General features: G+C 40.7%; 1 protein-coding gene across 4 annotated transcripts in view; it reads right to left on the bottom strand.

Annotated features, from left to right (window-relative positions):
• LNX2 (ligand of numb-protein X 2) overlaps positions 1 to 22716 on the bottom strand; it is an 80201-nt gene that overhangs the window by 5783 nt on the left and 51702 nt on the right. For 2 of the 4 annotated variants that reach the window (XM_034758700.1, XM_034758701.1), the window contains 7 exons: positions 18078 to 18325; positions 17542 to 17682; positions 16845 to 17044; positions 14058 to 14426; positions 9337 to 9477; positions 8207 to 8384; positions 5382 to 5613 (listed from right to left, as the gene is read on the bottom strand). In XM_034758700.1, the coding sequence (XP_034614591.1) occupies positions 5382 to 5613; positions 8207 to 8384; positions 9337 to 9477; positions 14058 to 14426; positions 16845 to 17044; positions 17542 to 17682; positions 18078 to 18325 (1509 nt within the window). Of the gene's footprint in view, positions 1 to 2560; positions 2665 to 5381; positions 5614 to 8206; positions 8385 to 9336; positions 9478 to 14057; positions 14427 to 16844; positions 17045 to 17541; positions 17683 to 18077; positions 18326 to 22716 lie in introns of all 4 variants that reach the window. The other 2 variants (XM_034758703.1, XM_034758702.1) reach the window with 2 other exon arrangements.

The raw sequence follows: 22716 nt of genomic DNA, 5'->3' as shown, positions 1-22716 counted from the left end.
CCTCTTCCTGATTCATCACTACCGGTAATTAAAATTTTGCAATCAGATGACAGTTTTTTGGATGATGCAAAAGGCAGAGTACAAATAATTCAGATTGCATTTGAGTAGCCGTATTGACTTTGAAATACCTACAGTAGTGAAACAAGTAGTATAAAACAGGAGATATGACTGAAAATGCACAAAGAGAAAATCTGTTGGGTAAAAATGTGCCAGATTTTTTATTTATTTATATATATGTATATATTAAGGCTGTCAAGCGATTAAAAAAATGTATCATGATTAATTGCGTGATTAAAAAAAGTAATTGTGATTAATCATAATAGAATATCATTTATTAAAATATTTTTGAATGTTTTCTACATTTTCAAATATATTGATTTCAGTTACACCACAGAAAACAAAGTGTATAGTGCTCCCTTTATTTATTACAAATATTTGCACTGTAAAAAAAAAAAAAGAAATAGTATTTTTCAATTTCCCCATAAGAAGTAATGTAGTGCAATCTCTTTATATGACAGTTGAGCTTACAAATGTAGAATTATGTAAAAAAACAAACAAACCCTGCATTCAAAAATAAAAGAATATAAAACTTTAGAGCCTACAAGTCCACTCAGTCCTACTTCTTGTTCAGCCAATCGCTCAAACAAATTTGTTTACATTTGCAGGAGATGATGATGCCCGCTTCTTATTTACAATGTCACCTGAAAGTGAGAACAGGCATTCACATGGCACTGTTGTAGCTGGTGTCGCAAGATATTTATGTGCCAGATGTGCTAAAGATTCATATGTCCCTTCATGCTTCAACCACCATTCCAGAGGACATGTGTCCATGCTGATGATGGGTTCTGCTCGATAACAATCCAAAGCAGTGCAGACCGACGCAAGTTCATTTTCATCATCTGAATCAGATGCCACCAGCAGAAGGTTGATTTTCTTTTTTGGTGGTTCGGGTTCTGTAGTTTCCACATCTGAATGTTGTTCTTTTAAGACTTCTAAAAGCATGCTCCACACCTCATCCCTCTCAGATTTTGGAAGGCACTTCAGATTCTTAAATCTTGGGTCGAGTGCTGTAGCTACCTTTAGAAATCTCACACTGGTACCTTATTTGCATTTTGTGAAATCTGCAACGACAGTGTTCTTAAAACAAACAACATGTGCTGGGTCATCATCCAAGACTGCTATAACATGAAATATATGGCAGAATGCGTGTAAAACAGAGCAGGAAACTTACAAAACTCCCCAAGGAGTTCAGTCACAAATTTAATTAACACATTTTTTTAACAAGCATCATCAGCATGGAAGCATGTCCTCTGGAATGGTAGCCGAAGCATGAAGGGGCATACGAATGTTTAGCATATCTGGCACGTAAATACCTTGCAATGCCGGCTACAAAAGTGCCATGTGAATGCCTGTTCTCGCTTTCAGGTGACACTGTAAATAAGAAGCGGGCAGCATTATCTCCCATAAATTTAAAAACAAACTTGTTTGTCTTAGCAATTGGCTGAACAAGAAGTAGGAGTGAGTGGACTTGTAGGCTCTAAAGTTTTACATTTTTTTTAATATAACTGCACTCAAAAACAAAACAATCTACATTTGTAAGTTGCACTTTCACGATAAAGAGATTGCACTACAGTATTTGTATCAGGTGAACTGAAAAATACTATTTCTTTTGTTTATCATTTTCACAGTACAAATATTTGCAATAAAAAATATAAAGTGAGCACTGTACGCTTTATATCATGTGTTGTTGAAATCAATATATTTGAAAATGTAGAAAAATATCCAAAATATTTAATAAATTTCAATTGGTATTCTATTGTTTAATAGTGCAACTAAAACTGAGATTAATCATGATTAATTTTTTAAATTGTGATTTTTTTTTTGAGTCAATTGCATGAGTTAAGTACAATTAATCGATAGCCCTAACATACATACATATACATATATACATATGAGAGGCACTTTCCTGACCATCACCACACTTTTAAAAGTGGTAATGCATATGCAAAAGTGTTGAATTAAAGAATATTTTTCTTTTCACAGAAAATCTTTATTCAAATCCAGAGAAGCAGAAAATGTTGAGGTATGCCTAACTGTTGCTTCTCTACATTAATCATGTTGTGCCATGCATTGCAGCATATAAGACATAATTAGCAGCAAAATATGGTTGTTGGTAGTATGTGAGCAATAAATGACTGCCAGCTCTTGTTAAGCAGAGTTATTTATCAGTCTTGAAAGCAGTTTACTATAGCTGTATAACTCACAAGACATTATGACTGTTTTACAGGAAGTTACATACAGACATCTTGTACAGAAAAAACTAGAGGAAATCAATGAGGGCCTGATCCTGAAAGCCCTTTTTACCAAGGGAAGTGGCTTGTTACTGTGTGTAGTTATAATCACTTTAGAATTATATTATGGTTTCAATGCTGACTGTCAGATTTGGTTTCTCCCATGGTTAGTTGCAATGGGAGATTAACATGGGTCATGATGTGAATGCATCTGATATGACCCCATGTATGGTCACGCTCGAGCCATGCACACAAAACTGATACTGAACTCAAATCAATCCTGTAGGATCATCAGAGGGACTTTGAGAGCGACTCCCACATTGTCGCTATACTGCCTCGCGGGGATTGCATCACCATCAGTGAGGCGGGATGCCTTCAGTAAAAAGGAGACACAAAAACAGGTGCATGTTTCAAGACAGCCACTGAATGGACACGTTCCACCACCCAAGAAGCTGAAGTCCAGAAAGAGCTTTGTCTCTAAGTCCCTTACCCCAAAATACCATTGTGGAAGGCTACAGAGTAACAAAATGGCGGGAAATGTCGATGATCTTGGAGAACCTGGTTCTTTCAGAACAACTCCCTCCAGCTACTGACCTCAAATGAAAACAATGGTGTATTCTAACTTGAGTGAGAGCTGAGGTGGCAAAGACTGATGACAATATGACCAAGTGGAAGCCGAGGAACGACTCCAGATGTGAATGTGGAGAGCCTAGGCAAAACGCTTGAACCCTACCACAGTGCCCCATCAACATCCCCTACTCCAGAGGAACTACTCGAGATAAGTGACAACAATGATCTTGGCTGTGGTTTTGGAGCAATCTGCTATGATGATGACTTCAGGATTTCATTCTGTTACCATCACATTCTACATGCTCTCTGTGGTTACATCCGCAAACCGTGGGTGTAATTCTGGAAACCCTTATTATTGTGCACAGTGTGATTGAAGTTAACAGGACTATGCACAGTATTAAGCACAATCCTTGATCGTAAGTGTTTCCCGGAATTAGGCCCACAGTTTGTCGATATAGCTACCAGAGTGTGAAGAATGGGATGAGAAGTTAAATCTGGTGATATCAATCAGGCCAAAAGTTAGGAAAAGGAAGTGGGGTTGCTGCGGGTGTATTTGTGTTTGATAGAGTGGTGGCTGGTTTTCTGAATTATATGTGTGAGATTTGTGACTGCAGATTGATCTGTTCTAACTTCTTTCTGCATATGTGCCTAAGACCTGTGTGATAAAAGTCAATTATCAGTGAAGGTTATATCCTTTTGGGACCGTGTACCCCATAAGGCTTTATGGGGGGGTGCTTATAAATGCAGGTATGATATAACTGGAATAGGTTTTTGCTACACATGTCAAGTAACATATCTAGGTAAAGGTTATGATCTACTGGTTATGTTCATCCTAGTTGTACGCAGGCACCACTTGTGTGTTCAAAGTTATGAACATTGGCTGTATAATTGCTAAGTAGCCTTAGATTTCTAAGTAGCCTTAGTTAGAACATTTGGTCACTTCTTGGGAAAGGAATGTGCAAATTAGGTGCTCAATCAGGAAGCACTTAACAGACAAAAGAGCTTGGAAGACTCCAATCCACATAAGAAGTCTACCTGAGGACGTTCAAGGTAGCATGTGGGTAATGGCTACTACCTGCAAGTCCTGAGTCATGCATGGGCATGTGACTTGCCCATGTGATTCCGAATCTCCATTTTGTGACTGGATTCTACACAGGGTGAGGAGGGGGTCTCCACCCACAAGAGAAAGTCTATTTAAACCCCTGGGAGACCCCTCCATTTTGTCTTCAGCTGGCTAAAGAAGGAGCCTCTCCACCCACCCCCCATCCCCCCCAGGATACTTGAAGGAAACTGGAACAAAGGACAGTAACTACAGAGGGTGTGAGTGATTGCTGGACCCAGGCTAAAAAGAGATTAGCCTGTAAAAGGGAGCATTCTGGAACTGGTGAGGATCTTACCTGTATTTAGTTTGATTAGACATAGATTTGCACATTTTATTTTATTTTGCTTGGTGACTTACTTTGTTCTGTCTGTACTACTTGGAATCACTTAACTCCTACTTTCTGTATTTAATAAAATCACTTTTTACTTATTAACTCTGAGTATGTATTAATACCTGGGGGGATCAAACAACTATGCATATCTCTCTATCAATGTTATAGAGGGCGAACAATTTATGAATTTTCCCTGCATAAGCTTTATGCAGGGTAAAACGGATTTATTTGGGTTTAGACCCCATTGGGAGTTGGGCATCTGAGTGCTAAAGACAAGCACACTTCTGTGAGCTGTTTTCAGGTAAACCTGCAGCTTTGGGGCAAGTAATTCAGACCCTGGGTCTGTGTTGGAGCAGACGGGAGTGTCTGGTTCAGCAAGACAGGTGCTGGAGTCCTGAGCTGGCAGAGAAAACAGGAGCAGGGGTAGTCTTGGTACATTAAGTGGCAGCTCCCAAGGGGGTTTCTGTGATCCAACCCGCCACACCTTCATTCTATGAAGTTATTCATTTGCCTTTCTAAACTTTGTTTTTTATATTAATATAAGGTGATTTGGGTAAGCGCTCTAGGTTTCCTGTTTAAAACTTGGGCTTAACTTAGGGATCAAAAGGACAGCTTACATTCATCGGGGGAATTGAATTGGTTAGTGTTAGACTTTTCCCAAGGTTTCTGAAGGGATAATCAGTGTTTTCTATCTTCCGGCTGGCTAACAGGATACTTTTGCTGTACAATCCCTTGTAAGTGGATTGTAAATTGAATGTGGCTGCAATAGATTGGCAGCAATAAGGTGAAGCAGGTACTGTAACTGAGCTGTTCTCTGCTTTAGAGTTTAAATCAGTTTTAACATTATATTAATTAAAACTGCTGCAGCAGCATAAAGTAAATCCCCACTAAAAATGAACTGTTCTTGTATCTGAACGCATGTATAAGAAAGAAACCCTTCAACATATTGCTTCAGCCCTATGTACGTCACACAAATATTTTATAGCAAACTGAAAAATGTCAGGAGAATGACACAGCCAAATGCAAAAGTTAATATTATAACAGCAGTGTAAACATGAGTTTAAACAGATCATTCATTAACTAGTACCTGGGAAGCCCCAGCCACATGATCCACGAGGGCGACCAGCTAGCATCATATTCATTTTCGCTGATTGTGCTTGGTTGTTCCTCATTAGTCTGGGTTTGTTCTTCAACAATCTGAACCTCCAATGTTTTGAGTGCCACCACTGAAGAGGTAGCACTGGCTTTGAGCATAGCCACTGCCTCACTATGACTTAGATTGGTCAGGTCAATGCCATTAATATTCAGCAACACATCACCTGTTTAAAAGGCACAAATAAGAGTGTAAGTCATGTGGCCTATTGAATACTTGTTTTCCTGTGCTAATACCTGGCCTGTACTTATAACACATTACTCAGTGTCTGTTCATGTCAATGTGTTATCTCCCTGGTCTTAGACAGTCAGAAACAGTAACTCTCAGAGCTGTGAGCTGCAGTGTATTAACTCTACACCCTCATACGGACAATTTAAACATTATAATGCGTAAACTATTTCACTGCTGCATATCTCAGCAGAAACAGAAACACTATGCTTGGCTAGGGTTACCATACGTCCTCTTTTTCCCGGACATGTCCAGCTTTTCGGCACTCAAACCCCCGTCCGGGGGGAACTGCCAAACAGCGGAACATGTCCGGGAAAAAGAGGACGTATGGTAACCCTAGCCAAGCATAGTGTTTCTGTTTCTGCTGAGATATGCAGCAGTGAAATAGTTTACGCATTATAATGTTTAAATTGTCCGTATGAGGGTGTAGAGTTAATACACTGCAGCTCACAGCTCTGAGAGTTACTGTTTCTGACTGTCTAAGACCAGGGAGATAACACATTGACATGAACAGACACTGAGTAATGTGTTATAAGTACAGGCCAGGTATTAGCACAGGAAAACAAGTATTCAATAGGCCACATGACTTACACTCTTATTTGTGCCTTTTAAACAGGTGATGTGTTGCTGAATATTAATGGCATTGACCTGACCAATCTAAGTCATAGTGAGGCAGTGGCTATGCTCAANTGGGGGCTGCCCGGGAAACCGTGAAGCTGGTAGCACTGGGGCAGCCCTTTCCCCCTGGCTGGGAGTGGGAGGGAGGAGGGGGCGGAGTTAGGGTGGGAGAAGGGGCGGAGTTGGGGCGGGGCTAGGGGTGGGGAAATGGGCGGGGCCATGGCCCGTGGAGGGTCCTCTTTTTTTATTTACGAGATATGGTAACCCTATGCTTGGCTAGCATGCTCTGCTATCATGCAAATCAGAGGTGGAAATGATCTATTAGGTCAGGCACCGCTCCTGCTTCAGAATAGAGCTGACCTCTATGGTATATCCTCCAGTGCTCTGTTCAGTCCTCATTTAAATGACTTGAACACTGGAGCTTTCACCACTCCCTCTGGAAACTAGTCTCACCATTAGGGATTTTTTGTGTGACTTTTCCAGCTTTGTGTTCCATTTCTTAATGTATTCCATTCCTCATAGTGGTCCCTCAGGGTTTAAGGGGAAGGCGGAAAAGGAACGGCAAAAGGTGTAATGTACCCACGAGGGAGAGGGGAAGTCTTGCAGAAGGTAACACAGCAAGTGGGGCATGAAAAGAGTACTCCCACTTCCTTCCCCACATGCACACTTCAATCCTACTGCATGTCTGTGCTTTGCCAATTGGGAAAGACAAAACAGGGGTCACAGGAAAGATTAATAAGGAAAAATCAGCTCTGAGGAAGCAAGAGCATCTGTAAAAAGATTATAATAAACTGGAAAGAGTCAAAAATACCAAGATTGCTGAAAACAATTTTCCTTGAGAATATTTTAAAAGGAGAGAGTCTCTTATTGACTGAGTGGTTACAGTATTGCTGCTGCACTGCAGAACAAATCAGCAAAATCCAGGATTCAGTTACACAAGATATGAGACTCAATCACTTTCCAGAAACTTGCATAGCAGGGAAGGCTAATTCCTTTTGCAGTTGCAGCTTTAACATCACATAAGGAAGAAAATCACAAGTGTTGCTTTGACAAATGGATTTTTAAATAATGTTTAGAAAAAGATACTGTGCACATTTGTATATTGCATTTAATGTTCCTACCTTACACTGTCATGAAAAATATCCTCCATTACCTCATTTTAAATTTGCACACTTCAGTTATTGTTCAGACTTTGCCCTTATGTCAGAATGGGCCCATAGGATTTCTAAGTCAGTGCAGTATTGCATGGGGTTGCATTACGTATTTATGTGATTTAGGCGCATGTACAACATTTTACAAAAAATAAATCAGGAAAATGTCAGGCTGTACCTTAAGCATTATCCCAGCAGGATTACCAACGTCATCCACCCCACACCTGCTCCCACTCCCCAATACCCTACCCGATTCCTTTCTCAAAAGCCGGGGATAAAAGATGCCCCGTCCCGAAGATCAGCAAGCTCACTCTAGGTCTGACAAAGGATGGGGAAAGTGAATTACAGAAAGGACGGTCACTTGCTGAAAATGCCCTGCTATTAGCACAGTTAAACAAGGTGCCTGTGATCAGAACAGATCAGTTTAGCTGGGGTACTGAAGATATTACACAAGGAGAGAAGTGGTTTCTCAGACAGCTACAGCGCCCAACCCAAAACCAAAAATAGGATGTGGGTACTGAAGTGAAAAACACTAGACAAGATTCTTAACTCATAGGGGGATTACAGTCAACTTTACACAACCATTTCCCAAGCCAGGGGAAAGTGTGGGATTGTACACTGAATTTCCATAAGTGGAATATTTGAGAGAAGCATTTATCATTGCTACCCTAAATCTGTTGAGAAACTTTGATACCTTACAAAACAAATGCATGAACAGAATAATTGAAAGATGCACATGCTGCCATTTGAGTCAAATCCTACCTCGTTTGATCCTGCCATCTCTTGCAAGACAGCCATGAGGTTGCACGCTAGTAACAAAAATTGGCAGTTCACCACTTTTGCTGCCTCTACCTCCTGCCACTGTCATTCCAAGGGATTCGTGTGGTTCTTTTTTCACAGTAATGTGCTTTTCTTGGCATGCAATACACTGGGAAAGAATCTGCAAGAATACAACAAAAGATACTTTATTTAAAAAAACTCAAAATTGATGCTTAGTAGGCTCCTAATCTATATTTAGGTAGCTAATGAGAGCAGCCTGATTTTCAAAGGTACAGAGAGCCTGCAGCCAGAGCCGTCCCTAGGGTATGGCAAATCGGGGCAGCCACCCTGGGCCCTGCACTTTTGGGGGCCCCGCAGCTGCCACCCCGAATAGCCGAACCCTAGGGACGGCTCTGTGTGCGTGTCGTGCGGGGGCATTAGGCTGGCGTAGGGGGGTGGGGTTAGGGTGCGGGGGGTCAGGGGGGCTCCGTGGGGAGCTAGGGGGGGGGGGCACGGGGGAGGGGTGTATGGGGGGGGGGAGCCCCCATGGCTAGGCTCGGGGGGGGGGGGTTGTGGGTGTCTGGCCCCCTGGCTGAGCTCTGGGGCGGAGGGCTTTGTGGGGGTCTGGCCCCCCAGCTGGGCTCTGGGGGGCGCAAGGGGGCAGAGAAACAGGAACTGGGTTGTCGTAGGGGTTTCTTTTTCTCTCTACTCCCAGGGGAATTTTTGTGTGTCTGTATTGTTACAGACATGCCTGCTGACAGGTATTTTGAAATAAATTACCAAAACTAATTGAAAATGGCATGATTATGTAGTGTTATTTTGACAAATAAAATTTGCAGAATTTTTAATTTTTTGCCGCAGAATGGTCCCAGGAATATTATATGGCTGGTGGATATGCTCCAGCTCCTGGGGTCTTGCAGTTCAATGGCTTGCACAGCAGAAGTCCAAAGGATGCTCCTGAATGGCAATCCTTCCTCATGGTGGTAACATGTTGCCCACTGTCCCACACACGATTCCAGAGCTACAGTTTTATCTCATTCACCAGACTTGTATGTGTCGCTGTAACCAGCAAATCTGAATACCATCAAATGCTATTACATTTTCTTTTCAAGTGGAGAAAGAGAAACACTAACCTTATGCGAACTGTGTCTGCTGTGGAACAGCTGCTGCGCCTGGTGCTGGCTGCTGTTATGAGTCCCTGCTTCTCGGAGAATAGCGACTGTCTGCGATTTCACTGGTCTGGAGATTGTTAAATTCACCCTTTCCCCACTAGCCTGAGGGAGAGATGTGCAAAATGAAAATAATAATAAAGTTCTCACTGTATTGTTATTAATTAAGAGATGAGGAATGGTCTTGTGGCTAAGGTACTGAGCTGGCATTTGAGAGATCTGGGTTCAATCCCTGGCACTGCTTCAGACTTCCTGTGTGATGCTGGGCAAGTGATTTATTTTTTCCTGCCTCAGTTCCCCATCTATAAAATGGAGATATTAATACTTTCTTTTCTCTCCCTTTCTCTTGTCTGTTCAGACTGTAAACTCTGTGACAGGGTCTGTCTCTATGTGTACATACAACGAAGCCCCCAGTTTCAGTTCAGTTTCAGGCACTTTGGTAACACAAGGAAATAACAACAAGAAAATGGACTGAGTACACTGACAGATGATGATTTTATAGTTTTCAAAACTACTCAATGTTTCAAATCTTAATAGATATTTAAAAACAAATTATTTACCTAGAATAACTAACTTTGTAAGCAGATTCAGAAAATTTGTTGAAGAAGTTGGAGAGAATATATAATCAGACCACCAAACTGTGTAGTTTTGGGGACTATGCAAAAGCTCAATGGTTACCCTAATATTCCAAAATCCCAACACCAAGATCTCCAAATAGAAATCTGACCTCTTCAAAAATCTCAATAAATTGAAAAACGGACAAAAAAATAACACAAGATTATTAGAATTTCCTCCTAATTACAAGAGATATTTAAGATGAAATTTAAATTATACAAGCAAATAACCCCCACCAGTATCACAAGTCTCCAACTGTTGTTGGAGTATGGAGTTAATCAAATAGTAAACAACAGTATTCTACATAGTCCTAGTGTTTAGGTAAGGTGGTTTACTGGATGAGGACATGGCTTAGAATCAGACCCCCGCCCCCACCTCCAGCTTTGCCATTGATTGGTTATGTGACCCTTGGGCAAGTTACTTCCTTTTTAATCCCCATTTTACAGATAGGGAAACTGAGGCACAATGCGACCTACTTTCATAAAGCTTTTTGACATCTAGCGATAGAGAGAGTGATAAGTACACAGTATCATGATCTTCCTTGATTTCTTCTATTAGACTCCAGACTACACTGAGATCACCTTATACATATGAATAGTCTTATAACTTTCAGTAAGCTATGGCACACACTGGAGGAAGCCAACACACTTTTCACTTCTGGCCACATCGGTTCAATTTCTAGGTTTCGTCTGAGGGGGTGGGTGTCTGCAGTGCATTTTGCACTATTGTGACTGAAAACACCCACTGTATTCACACCTACACACCATTGTAATAACAATCGTACAAAATATGCCTTGTGAGGTATCATTTGAAAACTAATAACTTGCTGATCAATATCATCATGATGAAATACATGTAGCAACATTATATGTGAAGTTATGAATTCCCCCTGTATTATGATGTTAGCATATGTTCAAACTCACACGGGCCTGACTAGGCAAAAGGTGTTAAATGGGTCTATCCTAGGCAAAGGAATGCATGTTTACCTCAATTTACATTTAAGAAGTAAACAGGCTCCTTGAAACAGCATGATGGGGAAATGGCAGGAGATAAGGCAAATCTGCATTTCAGCACGCATGGGGAAGAAAGAGCATGGAGACACCTTCACCACCAGCCTCCACATCACCTTCTTTACTGTTTGAGTAAACTTTGCTTTGAGGGGTAATCCTCAGAAGAATCCACTTCAAAGGGTGACTGGACTATAAAAGTGAGGGGCAAAAACATGCCAAGGCAGCTCTCGATCTCTTTCGCTCACTTAAGTCGACTAAGGAGCCAGCCCTTTGACATAAGGGAGAATCCTACCTGTGAATTTGGTCAGCAATGTTGCTGGAAACCTGTGGTAAGAATTTTACTTTGAACCAAGTCTAGCTTGTTAAGTTTAGCTACTAGAAAGCATTTTATCTTTATTTCCCTTGTAACCATTTCTGATTTTAATGTCTTTTACTTGTACTCACTTACAATCTCTCTCTTTGTAGTTAAATACATTTATTTTATTTTTTTTAATCAAAGCTAATCCAGTGTTGTGTTTAAACTGAGCTGTTTAGGTAACTCCAGTTCAAGCAGCAAACTGTTGCATATTGACCCTTTACAGAGGCCTCTAATATCTGAACTGCCCAAGAGAGGGCTGGACAGTGCAGAACACATCTTTTGGGGGAAAATCTGGGATTGGGAATGTGTTGGGGCCACCCTGCAAGGAGTAACCAAGGCTGGTGGAAGCCAGAATGTGACTGGAGTGTTGCTGACAGGCTGCTGGGGTCAGAACTGTAGTTAAACACAGACACTCAGGGTGTTGCCTGCATGCTGTTCGCCTGTTTGTGAGTGGCCCAGTTTGGGAGCTATATCAGTAAAGCACTGTGAGGCACCCAGTGTTAGGGGGCAGGCAGTGACACAACCTCTTACCAGTCTGGATTGCACCCTGGAATGTGACAACTCTATAAAAGATTCCAGGAATGTTGCTCTGTGTTATTCTGAAGTCGAAAATGGCTGTAAAGTCAGTGTGAAGTAATAGAATCAGCTACAAGCATGGTTGGAGCTCCTTTTGTACAGAATATCAGCAGGTTGTATCTTCACTGGGTTTTGCATTCTGTTACCATCCAATTTTTAAGTTCTCAGCCATTTTGACTTCACAAATTACACCAGAAAGGCATGTATTTATGCCATGCCAAGAGTCCCAGACCATTGCAATAACAGAGGTAACACAACTAGTCACCATCATTACTCTACAGGTAATTTGCATGCAACAATTTCATTGGCAGTATGAGGGAGACTGCACAGATACTTGGCCCAGCTGCCACACCTGCGCACCCAACTACTACCTGCACAAACCAACACAAATCTCCAAACATAACCCGCAACAAATCAACAAAACCACCCCTCTGCACAACAACACGACCAGCATGCAAATCACCACCACTACCCCTCAATGCAGCACACACACCTCATTTGCCACCCACACAACTCTCCCAGCCCAACACAACCCACACACAAATCAATGCAACCACCTGTGACACCTGGCACCCCAATATTCACCACTGTCATATAATTAGGATATGTTTTGTGCAAAGTCTGCCTTGTGAGGTATCATTCTAAAAATCTAGTTCTGCTAGACATTAATATCTCATTGGATTGTATGTGCTACCGTCCTATGTGAAGTTATGAAGTTTGGCTATGTATGTGAGGCATGTGAAACATGTTGTAAGGTTGAAAAACACCCAAAAGCAGCCTTTCAGGTACAACAGTAAAAAGGACAAACAGTTAATGGCTTATTGAGGAAATGCACACAAGCACAAGGATTACCCCAGGAACTGTGTACAATAGAAACCTCTCAGAGATAGCAATGGGAACTGTTTGACCCACATCACAGCAAAAGAGCTCTCCAGCAAGTGGGAAGAAGATATAAAAGGGGGACAATGACATCATGGTGGGACCTCACTCTCCCTACAACAACACACCTGGAAACACCTGAGGGGCAAGGACTGAACTGTGGGAAGTGATGGTCCCAGGCTAGAGGGATTTTTAGCCTGTGTATGAAAACCTGGGAAATCCAAGGCACCTTGTGCCTTAAGAATCTGCCAGCCTCTTTATCATTCAGGGTGAGAATTTGCTAATTCATATTCTACCTATCTAGTGTGTTAAGCTCAGTTTGTGGTTTTGTTTATTTACTAAGGTAATCTGCTTTGATCTGTTTGCTCTCTCTTATAATCACTTAAAATCTATCTTTTGTAGTTAATAAACTTGTTTCTGTTTTGTCTAAAACTGGTGTGTAAAAATTATAACTTGGGGCAGAAAGTTGTTCCATCTCTCTCTCCACATTGAGGGAGGGGAGACTTTTATGAGCTTACGCTGTACAGTTCCCTGTGCAGTGCAAGATGGTATAATTTTGGATTTACACTCCAGAGGGGGTGTGTGCCTTAGCAACTGGGAGGTGCCTTAGCTGAGCCTTCCCATGCAGAGCTGATCTCAGCATCTATGTGAAGCTGCAGCTGAGTGTGTCCCTACCTCTGTGTATGCTGGTGAAAGAGCAAGCTTGGAGAGCTTGGCAACTTATCACAGCACCACAGTGCAAGAGGGAGCCCAGGCTGGTGGATCAGGCGGGCTCAGTGGTACCCCAGTTCTAGGTGCCACTCTGGGGGGAATCCGTCACATCACCCCCCATACAATAACCCCAAATATCACCCTGAAGCCTAGAAAGTCTGTTGAGTCAGTGGGAAGGAAATGAAATTAGCTAAAATCATGGCTGGGAAATCTTTTTGATTGGAATATCACTAGGTTCAATCATCACTGGGATTCACAGTCTGTTTCCATCCAATTTTTAAGTTCTCAACTGTTTTGTTTGTTTGTTTTTAAACACACACATCTTTATAAAATTACCTGAGCGACAGCACAGGCTTTCAGCTACTAGTAATGAGTAACATCTGCCAAAACCACTATACAGTTTAGGCACAATACACAAGTTGTTCTGTACTGTACTATGCCATTTTGGGGTGAAATTTGGCGATATGTACAATAAGTGTCCTGACATAATAAATTTTAAAGTTTCAGACTGAATAAAGTACCCCATTAGAGTTTACCTGGATAATCTGAGCAGCAAGTTCCGGTGTCCCATGTTTCAGGTCATGTCCATTGATTGCGAGTACCCGGTCATTGCTGCAAAGTCTGCCATCTTGAGCAGCCAATCCCCCTTCCAAAAGGTCGAGGATAAAAACTCCTGGCTCATCTGTTCTGCGCACTAATTTAATGCCAAGCTGTTCACTGGAGTCTCGTTTATGCAGCGTCACCTGAAAGCCATCTTCTCGCAGCGAAGTGCTGTCAGCATGGTTGTGTGTCCGGCTTCCAAATCGTCTCTCTCGGAGCACCGTGAGATGCAGCACCATGCAGGGCTGGGAAAGAACAGCTCGAGCACGGTTATGGGACACGTTGCTGATGTCAAAGTTATTGACCTGGAAAACAAGAAGTAAAACAATATTCATATCTGTTTACTTGTTTCTAGATGTATCAATAAAATCCTTGCCAAGTTCAGAGACCCTGTTACAAACCTCTAATAGTCTATACCTGGAATTATCTACTTATCCCACTGTACTCCTTCCCTCTCTCCATTCAATTCTCTCCTAAATAAACACTTTATCAGCTGAGCCTACAAAGCTAATCCACATCAACATTACGCCATTTTTGACTACTGGACAATTCTAATTCATATTTAGAGTGTGAAGAAATTTTTTTTTTCATATATTTCAGCATACTTTATATTAGTATACTTTAGGGCAACATATAAGTGTATCTGAATTATAGGATGTCCATTTCACAGTTTATCAGCTTCATTTTGCAGTCCTAGAGCTCAGGAACAGAAATGTAAACGAGACACCATATAAGTACACAAGGAAGCAGAGACAGATGCTGTCTTGGATGCCAGTTCAAGACCATCTATATTAAGTCATGCACCTCGTGTACCATAAAAAACAGAGAGAAATTAGCACTGCTGGGCTGAAATACCAACGTCTGAGCTACAATCAAATAATTCAAAAGTGCGCAAGATGCAGAATATTAAATTAAGTCTATCATTCCTATTATCATACCTTTTTTTTAAGCAACTCCACCTCAAATCTGATCTGATTTTATTGACTTCTATCTGAAAACTATTAGAGCTAGACTCAGTGCTGGAAGTGGTCTGAAGGCTTGGAATTTCAGCTAATGCTTTGAAAATATTAATCTAACTCTTAGGAATTCTAGAATATTGGCTGCTAAAATAGTAGGAATGGGAGGAGAAGAGAGATGGTAAGTCTGAATAAATTGACTTTAATAACTTTGGTAATACACAACACAAATTTTCTTCCTCTCCTAGGAAAATGAGAGCACCTTGGAGTTTCATGCTACTGCTGCGATCTTGAGCAATTCCCTGTTTCCACATTCAGAATGACCACAGCACAATTAAGTGGAGGAAAATATTAGACTTAGGGGAAAAAAGCATAAAGTCAACATTTTTTCAATTGGACCATTGTAGCTCTTCTTCAACATGGAAACAAACTGTTTACGCTAACAACAACATGAGACTCAAGTATCAGAGGGGTAGCCGTGTTAGTCTGAATCTGTAAAAAGCAACAGAAGGTCCTGTGGCACCTTTAAGACTAACAGAAGTATTGCATCTGAAGAAGTGAGGTTCTTACCCACAAAAGCTTATGCTCCCAATACAGACCCTCTGTTGCTTTTAACATGAGACTCAGACTCTCAGATGTCTCTGGAAGAGGGAAACATTGAGGAGGTACAAATATTCACTAACATGTGAATTAAAGAGCTCTGAAGCTAATGCCAAGATTTCCAGAAATGAGTGCTTAACTTTACACATTCAAGTTTTGAAACCCTTGGCCTTAAGTTTTACATGTCTGACACTGAAGAGCAACAAAATTTTTGGAACTATAAAGGTTAAATCAGATGACACCTTCACTTTAAAATTCTGTAACTCAACACCCACCAGCGCTACAGAAACTTTGGTGGGCTGGTATAAATACTTTTGGGCCTGTAAACCATGTCTACCTGCTGGAGTGAGTGAGTGAGTGTGTAAAAAAGGTGGAATTGTCCAGAGTTGGCAATGAGGAAGCATTTACTATGGTATGTCGGATCCAAAGCACAGAAATATTTAAAGTAGCTGAAAATAAAATTAAAGAACTCATTAAAAATAAAACAGAACCAGAGCTTTCAATACTTTCTTCTGCTGTTTCCTCATTCTTCTAGATTTATTATACAAGTTATTTTATCTGTTAATTTTAAATAGGAAAAATAACCCTAATATTCATAACAGAACATTTCAAATCACATCAGTGAAGGACTTCGCCACAACATTTTTTGTTTTTAAACGTAATTGTTGATTTCAAGTAATAAGGAATGGCAGGGAAGCTGTAACTGGAAGGGAACATGACCGACGAGTTAGCATAATAAACAAGGCAAAAAAATCAATCCTGTAACTCACAAATGCAATTGCAAAAGGCAAATTAAATTAACTTCCTAACCAAAAATAACCTTTGCTTTCTTCGGAGGGGGTGCCTATACCTCAAAAGGAGAGGAGGAGAGCCTCAGACCATTAAAAATAGAAAATAATACACTCAGCTTTTCTTATCCATTTTAAAAGCTATTGAACAGAAATAATTATAGGAAGCCGAGCCCCATGAACTATGTAAATCATTGGTATCAGTACTGGAATAACAGACTCTGCTCAGTCTGAATAATAATTTGTTTTTAAACTAATATTGCAAAGCTAACATTTACACAACACAGATTGGCAGGAGAACTACCACCATCTCATAACATACTGTACAGCAATGATTGAATGCATGCAAGTAGATAGACAATTTAATTAGATTCCATACTTGAAGTATTTGGTCTCCAGCAAGGAGTCTTCCATCTCTGGCAATGATCCCATCCCGATAAACCTCTTGAATAACAATGTTGATCAAAGGAGTTTCATTGCCACCCACTATGCTAATTCCTAACTCAATATAAGGATTGGACCGGTGAATTTCAATTGTAGTGATTTCTCCTTCGGGCAAGGTAGGTGGCTGGTGGGTTGCTGACAAGTTTAAAGAAACAAATAAAGAAAGGTTAATATGTTTTATACCCCAGTACATTTTCAACACTGCAAATTATTGAAGGACAATATAAGCACACCAGACGACAATGGTATAATACAAATAAAACAAATTGGATTGGCTCCACTGTTTGCTGAAACACCTTGGTTTATCTAAAAAGATAAAGACCTAGCATAAGTGATCAGTATCCATGCACTAAGAGAAAAGTTAGGTATTACTTTAAAAAAGAGGATATTCAGAACCCTTTGGGACCTAACCTTTAAAAATAAATATCTTCCTTTTCATATATTTTCTTTATCAATTAGCCCTTCCTTAACCAGTTCCACAGGACAGCAACAGCTGTCACTGATTTACAAGGTCAAGGCAAGAAGGAAGCACACCTCCAAACACAAACACAGACAGCTACAATGGAAGAGGAGGATGCTAATGAATGGTGAGTACACAGGCTACAAACAGGAAAAGGAAGGGGAAAGACCACCTTCCTCTGTGGTAAGGCTCAGTGTTTCCTCTCTAATATCGCAGATGCTAGAGGTGTTACTGTTAGTTCGATGCAGATGGATGCAGGAGTTACTCAGTTGCCTTTTCGTTCGAACAGGACAGTATTCCATAGGTGGGAAGCCTGTTGATCCAGGGGAAAAAAATCTCATCTTAGAAACCAGATTCAGCAATTCCATAGAAAACATTGCCTCAATGTAGCTATCAGACCAGAACAGAGACATTAACATGCTCTACAGTACCAGATAGCCTTGTGTTATAGCAGTATGATACTACTGCAGTAAAAACAGATAGATCTTTCCCATCTAATTGTGTTTTCATCCAAGTGCTACATTTTCAAGTAGAGAACTCTTTGGGGAGTTTAACTTTCCACTAAGAATCACTATAGGACAAGCACAGCAGCTGGAGATGTAGGGTTTGTTATTTGTTTGCAGGAGATAAACTTACAATTATGTCACTAAGTTTCTAGGTGTGATTTAGACAGATCATACAGAGAATTAAAAGACAAACATGACATACTGTCTGCTATTGTGCTCTCTTCAAAGGCAGGGTTGTCAAGGCCAGGCTCATCTGTCCATGAAGGAAGAGTGGTTGGGGTAAAGTTCTGATCCACTGGCACTGGCCCCGTCCCAGCATGGTCTGTATCTGGAGATAAAGTGCCTGGGTGATCTATCAGATTAGGCCCATTTTCATTCTCAGCTTCTGTCTGCAGCTTGCTAGACTTCCTTTTCTCCAGTACAACCCTTCGATGGGAAGCTCCAGGACACCTAGAGATAGACTGTCATGTTACTTTCAAATATATATGAAAAGTGGCCATATTACATAGAACAAAAAGCTTGAACATTCCAGTCTCAAATTTCCTGCAACCCACTTCCAAGGCTCTCCAAGTTCCCAGTACCCACTCCTTCCATGTTCCCCAGTCACCAGCACGCCTTCCAGTCTATGTCGTACCAGTCTCTTGCTCCCCTTCCAGGCATCCTTTCATTTGCTGTCCATAGAATGTCCCCTTCCTCATTTCCAAGAATAGGTATCACAGTTCCATGCTACCCATTTCCTTACTCTGAGTCCAAGCCCTGCCCCCTTGTATGCCCCCTATCCAACTTCCCTCCACACTTCCCCTCCCATCACACCAATCCATGCCTGGAATAGGTAGTATATCAATTTGTATTGCTTAACAATTTAAAGCCTGCTTCTGAGTCAGTTCTATATGAGCATGGCCAAGGCTGTAGCCAAAAAACAACGAATAAAGTGGGGGTGGGAAGGGAAGAAAAAAAATCCTACATCCTGCTGTCACTTGTGCATGCATACGTTTTCTGAACAGAGCATTTCTCTACCCCAGGCTAGTATACAGGGAGCCAGAACCAGGGCTTTCTTCAGCATAGTTAAAAAGACAGCAAGCAACAGATAATTTCAGTCCTTAATTTACAAAGTTTCCTTTTAATTAGTAAAAAGCCTTTTATTTTCCCAGCTCCTCTTGCTTCCTGACCTACGGTTGGGTTGGAAGTGCACATTTTTCCTTCCCCCCACCCCCCACTTGGTCCTTCCCTCAGCATTCCACAACCTCCTCTTTATAACTGCTTTAATGAGCCCCTAGTTAAGCTGTTCCCAATCTACTTTAGTGGTTTTTTGTTTGTGAGTTTCCTATGTGTTGTTTATATGCAGCGACAACAATGTTATGGTGATCTTTCATTTATATAATGATCTTACATTTACATAATGCTTTTCATGTACATTGGTGATCAGGTCTGGACCTGGGTCTTATGTCTCATCCGTAAGATGGAGTGTTGCCAACTCTCATGATTTGATTGTGAGACTCATGTGTTGTGCTAGCAGAATTGTGTGGATTTGTGCAGGTGGCAGTCGGGTATAGCACCTGGGCCAAATAATCCCCCATCTGTGCAGTCTCCCTCATACAACCAATGCAAATGTGGCAAGCAAATTAGCTATAGAGTAGAAAGCGGTGATTGGTTGAGTTACCTGATCTCACAATGGTCTAGGACTCTAGGCATGGCATAGATACATGTCATGATGATACTGCAGCTGCACACTTCATAGTGTAATTAGTAAAGTCAAATTGCTGAAAACGTAAACATTGGAAAGCAATAGACCATGAATCCTAGTGATGATTCTACCTGGTGATACTCTGAACAAAAGAGTTCTTAACTGTACTTGTAGCTACTTCCATCATTTCACACTAGCACAGACACTTTAGGCTTCAGAGTGACATTCCTGGAATCTTATTATCTAGCTAAAGGGATTTATCATGCACAGTATGTGTCCATTATTCAAATATTGAAGCCACGCACAAGTTATGCAGGCCATTCCAGACAAGTGGCCAATACAAATTCCAGACCACACCACACACCTTGACCTATTTTGTTTATTCCAAATATTTTGGAGAAAAGCTATTTTTGGACCCCAATCTTGAAATCTGTTGTATATGGGTAGCCCGCAGTGCTCAGGCAGAGCCCTGCTGAAGTCAGTGGGTCTCCGTGAGGGCACAGGGATCTATCTTCACACAACAAGCTACATGATCAGAACTTCGAATGTAAAATGCATTTGACTGGCATTATTTTTCATATTATACTATCTGTAAAATCAGGCCATCTTACTTATGAATAATAGAAGAGGTGGTATTAGCGTTTATAAAAATCTCCAAAATGATCTAAAATAGATTTTCCTTAGATCAGGGTGCCATGTGTGTAAGAGGTAACGTATCATGACCTACCAGGACTAGGAGCAGCAGGTCAGCAGCAAACCCATCCATCGTCAGTATCTATTTGCTATGGGAGTGCAGGGGGGAGGACCCAGAAAACCTTCGGGAGGAGGGTTTACATTGTGGAGATCTCTCTTCCCTTCACCCTTTCTTGTGCAAGCTCAGAAGCTGGAGGAGGGGTAAGAGCAGCGATAAGGACCCCTTCTCTCAGTAGCCAGGAGGGTCAAGAGTGGGAAAAGACACAGAAAGCTCCTTCACCCTTCCAGCAATTGGAGAAGTTTTCAACGGCTAGAAAAACTTCAAATGCATCAGACACTTAGTAGCTAGAGGCAGATATGAAAGGTGAGCCCCCAAAACAAGGACCAGGGACAGCATCCTGGTAGGAATCCCAGCACTTTTCTCCTTCCCAGCAACTGAGTGTGGCAATGAGCTAGGCTTTCACCAGGACATCTTGTTGATGGGAACACAGCTTGTAACCTAGGTGAGAATAGGTGTTAAGCAAGGAACTTTCAAACTCCAAATCCTTTGGATTTTCCTTACTTTTGAATAGTAGGTTTTGCATTTATTGCAATGACTTTTTTCTGTAAATCTTGCTGTGGTCATGTATGAATCTGCACATTAAATATGCTGGTTTCCAGCCACTGAGCAACTCAAAAGGTTCTTCTCTGGAAAAAGAGGCTTTTATAAAAGGTTTAAATTTAACTTTCCACAAAAAATTCCTTTTAAAGGAAGCTCTAAATGTTCAGTAATGGGGGATATGGAGGAGTGTTGTGGTACCTTCTGAAGTGGCTACACTTTTTAATACTGGATGGCAGGTTGTGACTCAGCTTAAATAAAAATAATAATAAAAAAACCCCCTAAGACAGGGCCTAAATCTGCGCGTGAACCAAAACTGCATTGTGCTGGACCAAAGCTGTACCTTTCTAGAATGGAATTTGATTAGATCTGAAGACTCAGTAAGTTGAATTTAAATCAAATATTGCAGAAGTTCAGTAAGGTTTTCTTGGACCTGTGTCAAGTAAATGATCTTTGATAAAGTAGGTACCAATACCATTGTTAGTTATTAAACATTAACAAGATTTTTTAAATACCACATGGTCAGGAAATAAAGTACAAGAGATCCTTACAAGGGCTGACTAAGGGGCTGTGTTTCCCAAGCAAAGTTGATGAACCTGAAAAACTGATAAATCAAGGGGATTCTAAGTAAGCAATGAGGTAACTTGGGGTGATTATTGACCATGATATCATCAAATTTGTGCCTCATGCTTCTAATATCCTTGATAGAGTGGTTTGCATTTACCACACACTCTGGAGTTGACTGGTGGATATTATGAAATTTCTTGCAGCCTTTCTGCTTAAATAAAGCCAATTACTAACTATTTCACTGGAAATTTTAATTCTGAGTTTGAATGTTTTTAACAGTGAGGCTAACCAAGTATATTTCATTTCTTAGAAAAGCAGGCATGTTCACCCGAGTGCTCACTGAAGCTGGTTTGTAATATCTATGACAAAGATTACAACAGTACTGAATTGTACATTTATCTAACATTTAATAATCAGTAGTAGGATTTTATTGGATTCACCAATCCATATCAAATCAAATTCAAGCTACGCATTTATTGCACCTTTTATGCCAGTAGAGGTACTTTACATAAAGGTATTCCAATGTTTACAAATAAGCTATATTGAAAAACAACTTTATCAGGTATAAAAAATGTGTGAAGGAAGGTTATCGGTAGCACACATCATCAGAAAGGCAATTCCATATGCATGGTGCACAGCAACTGAAATGCTGTTACAGACTGATTGATAGGAATAAATAATGATTCAGTTTAAATTAGACCTCATTATATGACTTGTGCATTAGACACACAATGATTTTATGTAGTGCTGAAGTGTGTATGCATGGTGCTTTACACCAACGTGACAGGTCCCTGCCATGAGGAGCTTACAATCTAAATTTGACTCAATTGAGAAAAAAATGACAAACAATGTAAGAGGGCTAGGAAGGTTGAGGACAACAATAGTGAAATATCATTTGAACTTAATGTTTGGGATGAATCTTGTTACTTTCTCTGTTTTTTTTTTTTTAAAAATAATGGATTTAATATATTAGGGTTATACAGTTAGCCAAATCAGAGAGGGTTGGATCTTTTTCCAGAGAAAGGCAGAGATAGAACTTTATGGAAACCTCCACTTTCAATAGTGTATGTAATACATTGTTTAAAATGTAAAACACAATGCATGTGTAAAAGAGGCTTGAATGAAATAACATCTATGGGTGGAAAAAAAATCCTGGCATCAGATGCATTCCGTATTTCTCTTTTATCAATCACCTCCCTCTCTTCATTTAATGCTTGACCATATTCCTCTCCTTTTTTAGTTTTAAGACCCCCCAAACCCTTTAAAATGTGACACTTATTAGGGGCTACATATTCACAA

Source organism: Trachemys scripta, chromosome 1 (assembly GCF_013100865.1).
Source record: "Trachemys scripta elegans isolate TJP31775 chromosome 1, CAS_Tse_1.0, whole genome shotgun sequence".
Lineage (NCBI taxonomy): Eukaryota > Metazoa > Chordata > Testudines > Emydidae > Trachemys > Trachemys scripta.
The sequence above is the reverse complement of the archived record's forward strand: the minus strand, read 5'-3'. Positions and strand labels throughout refer to the sequence as shown.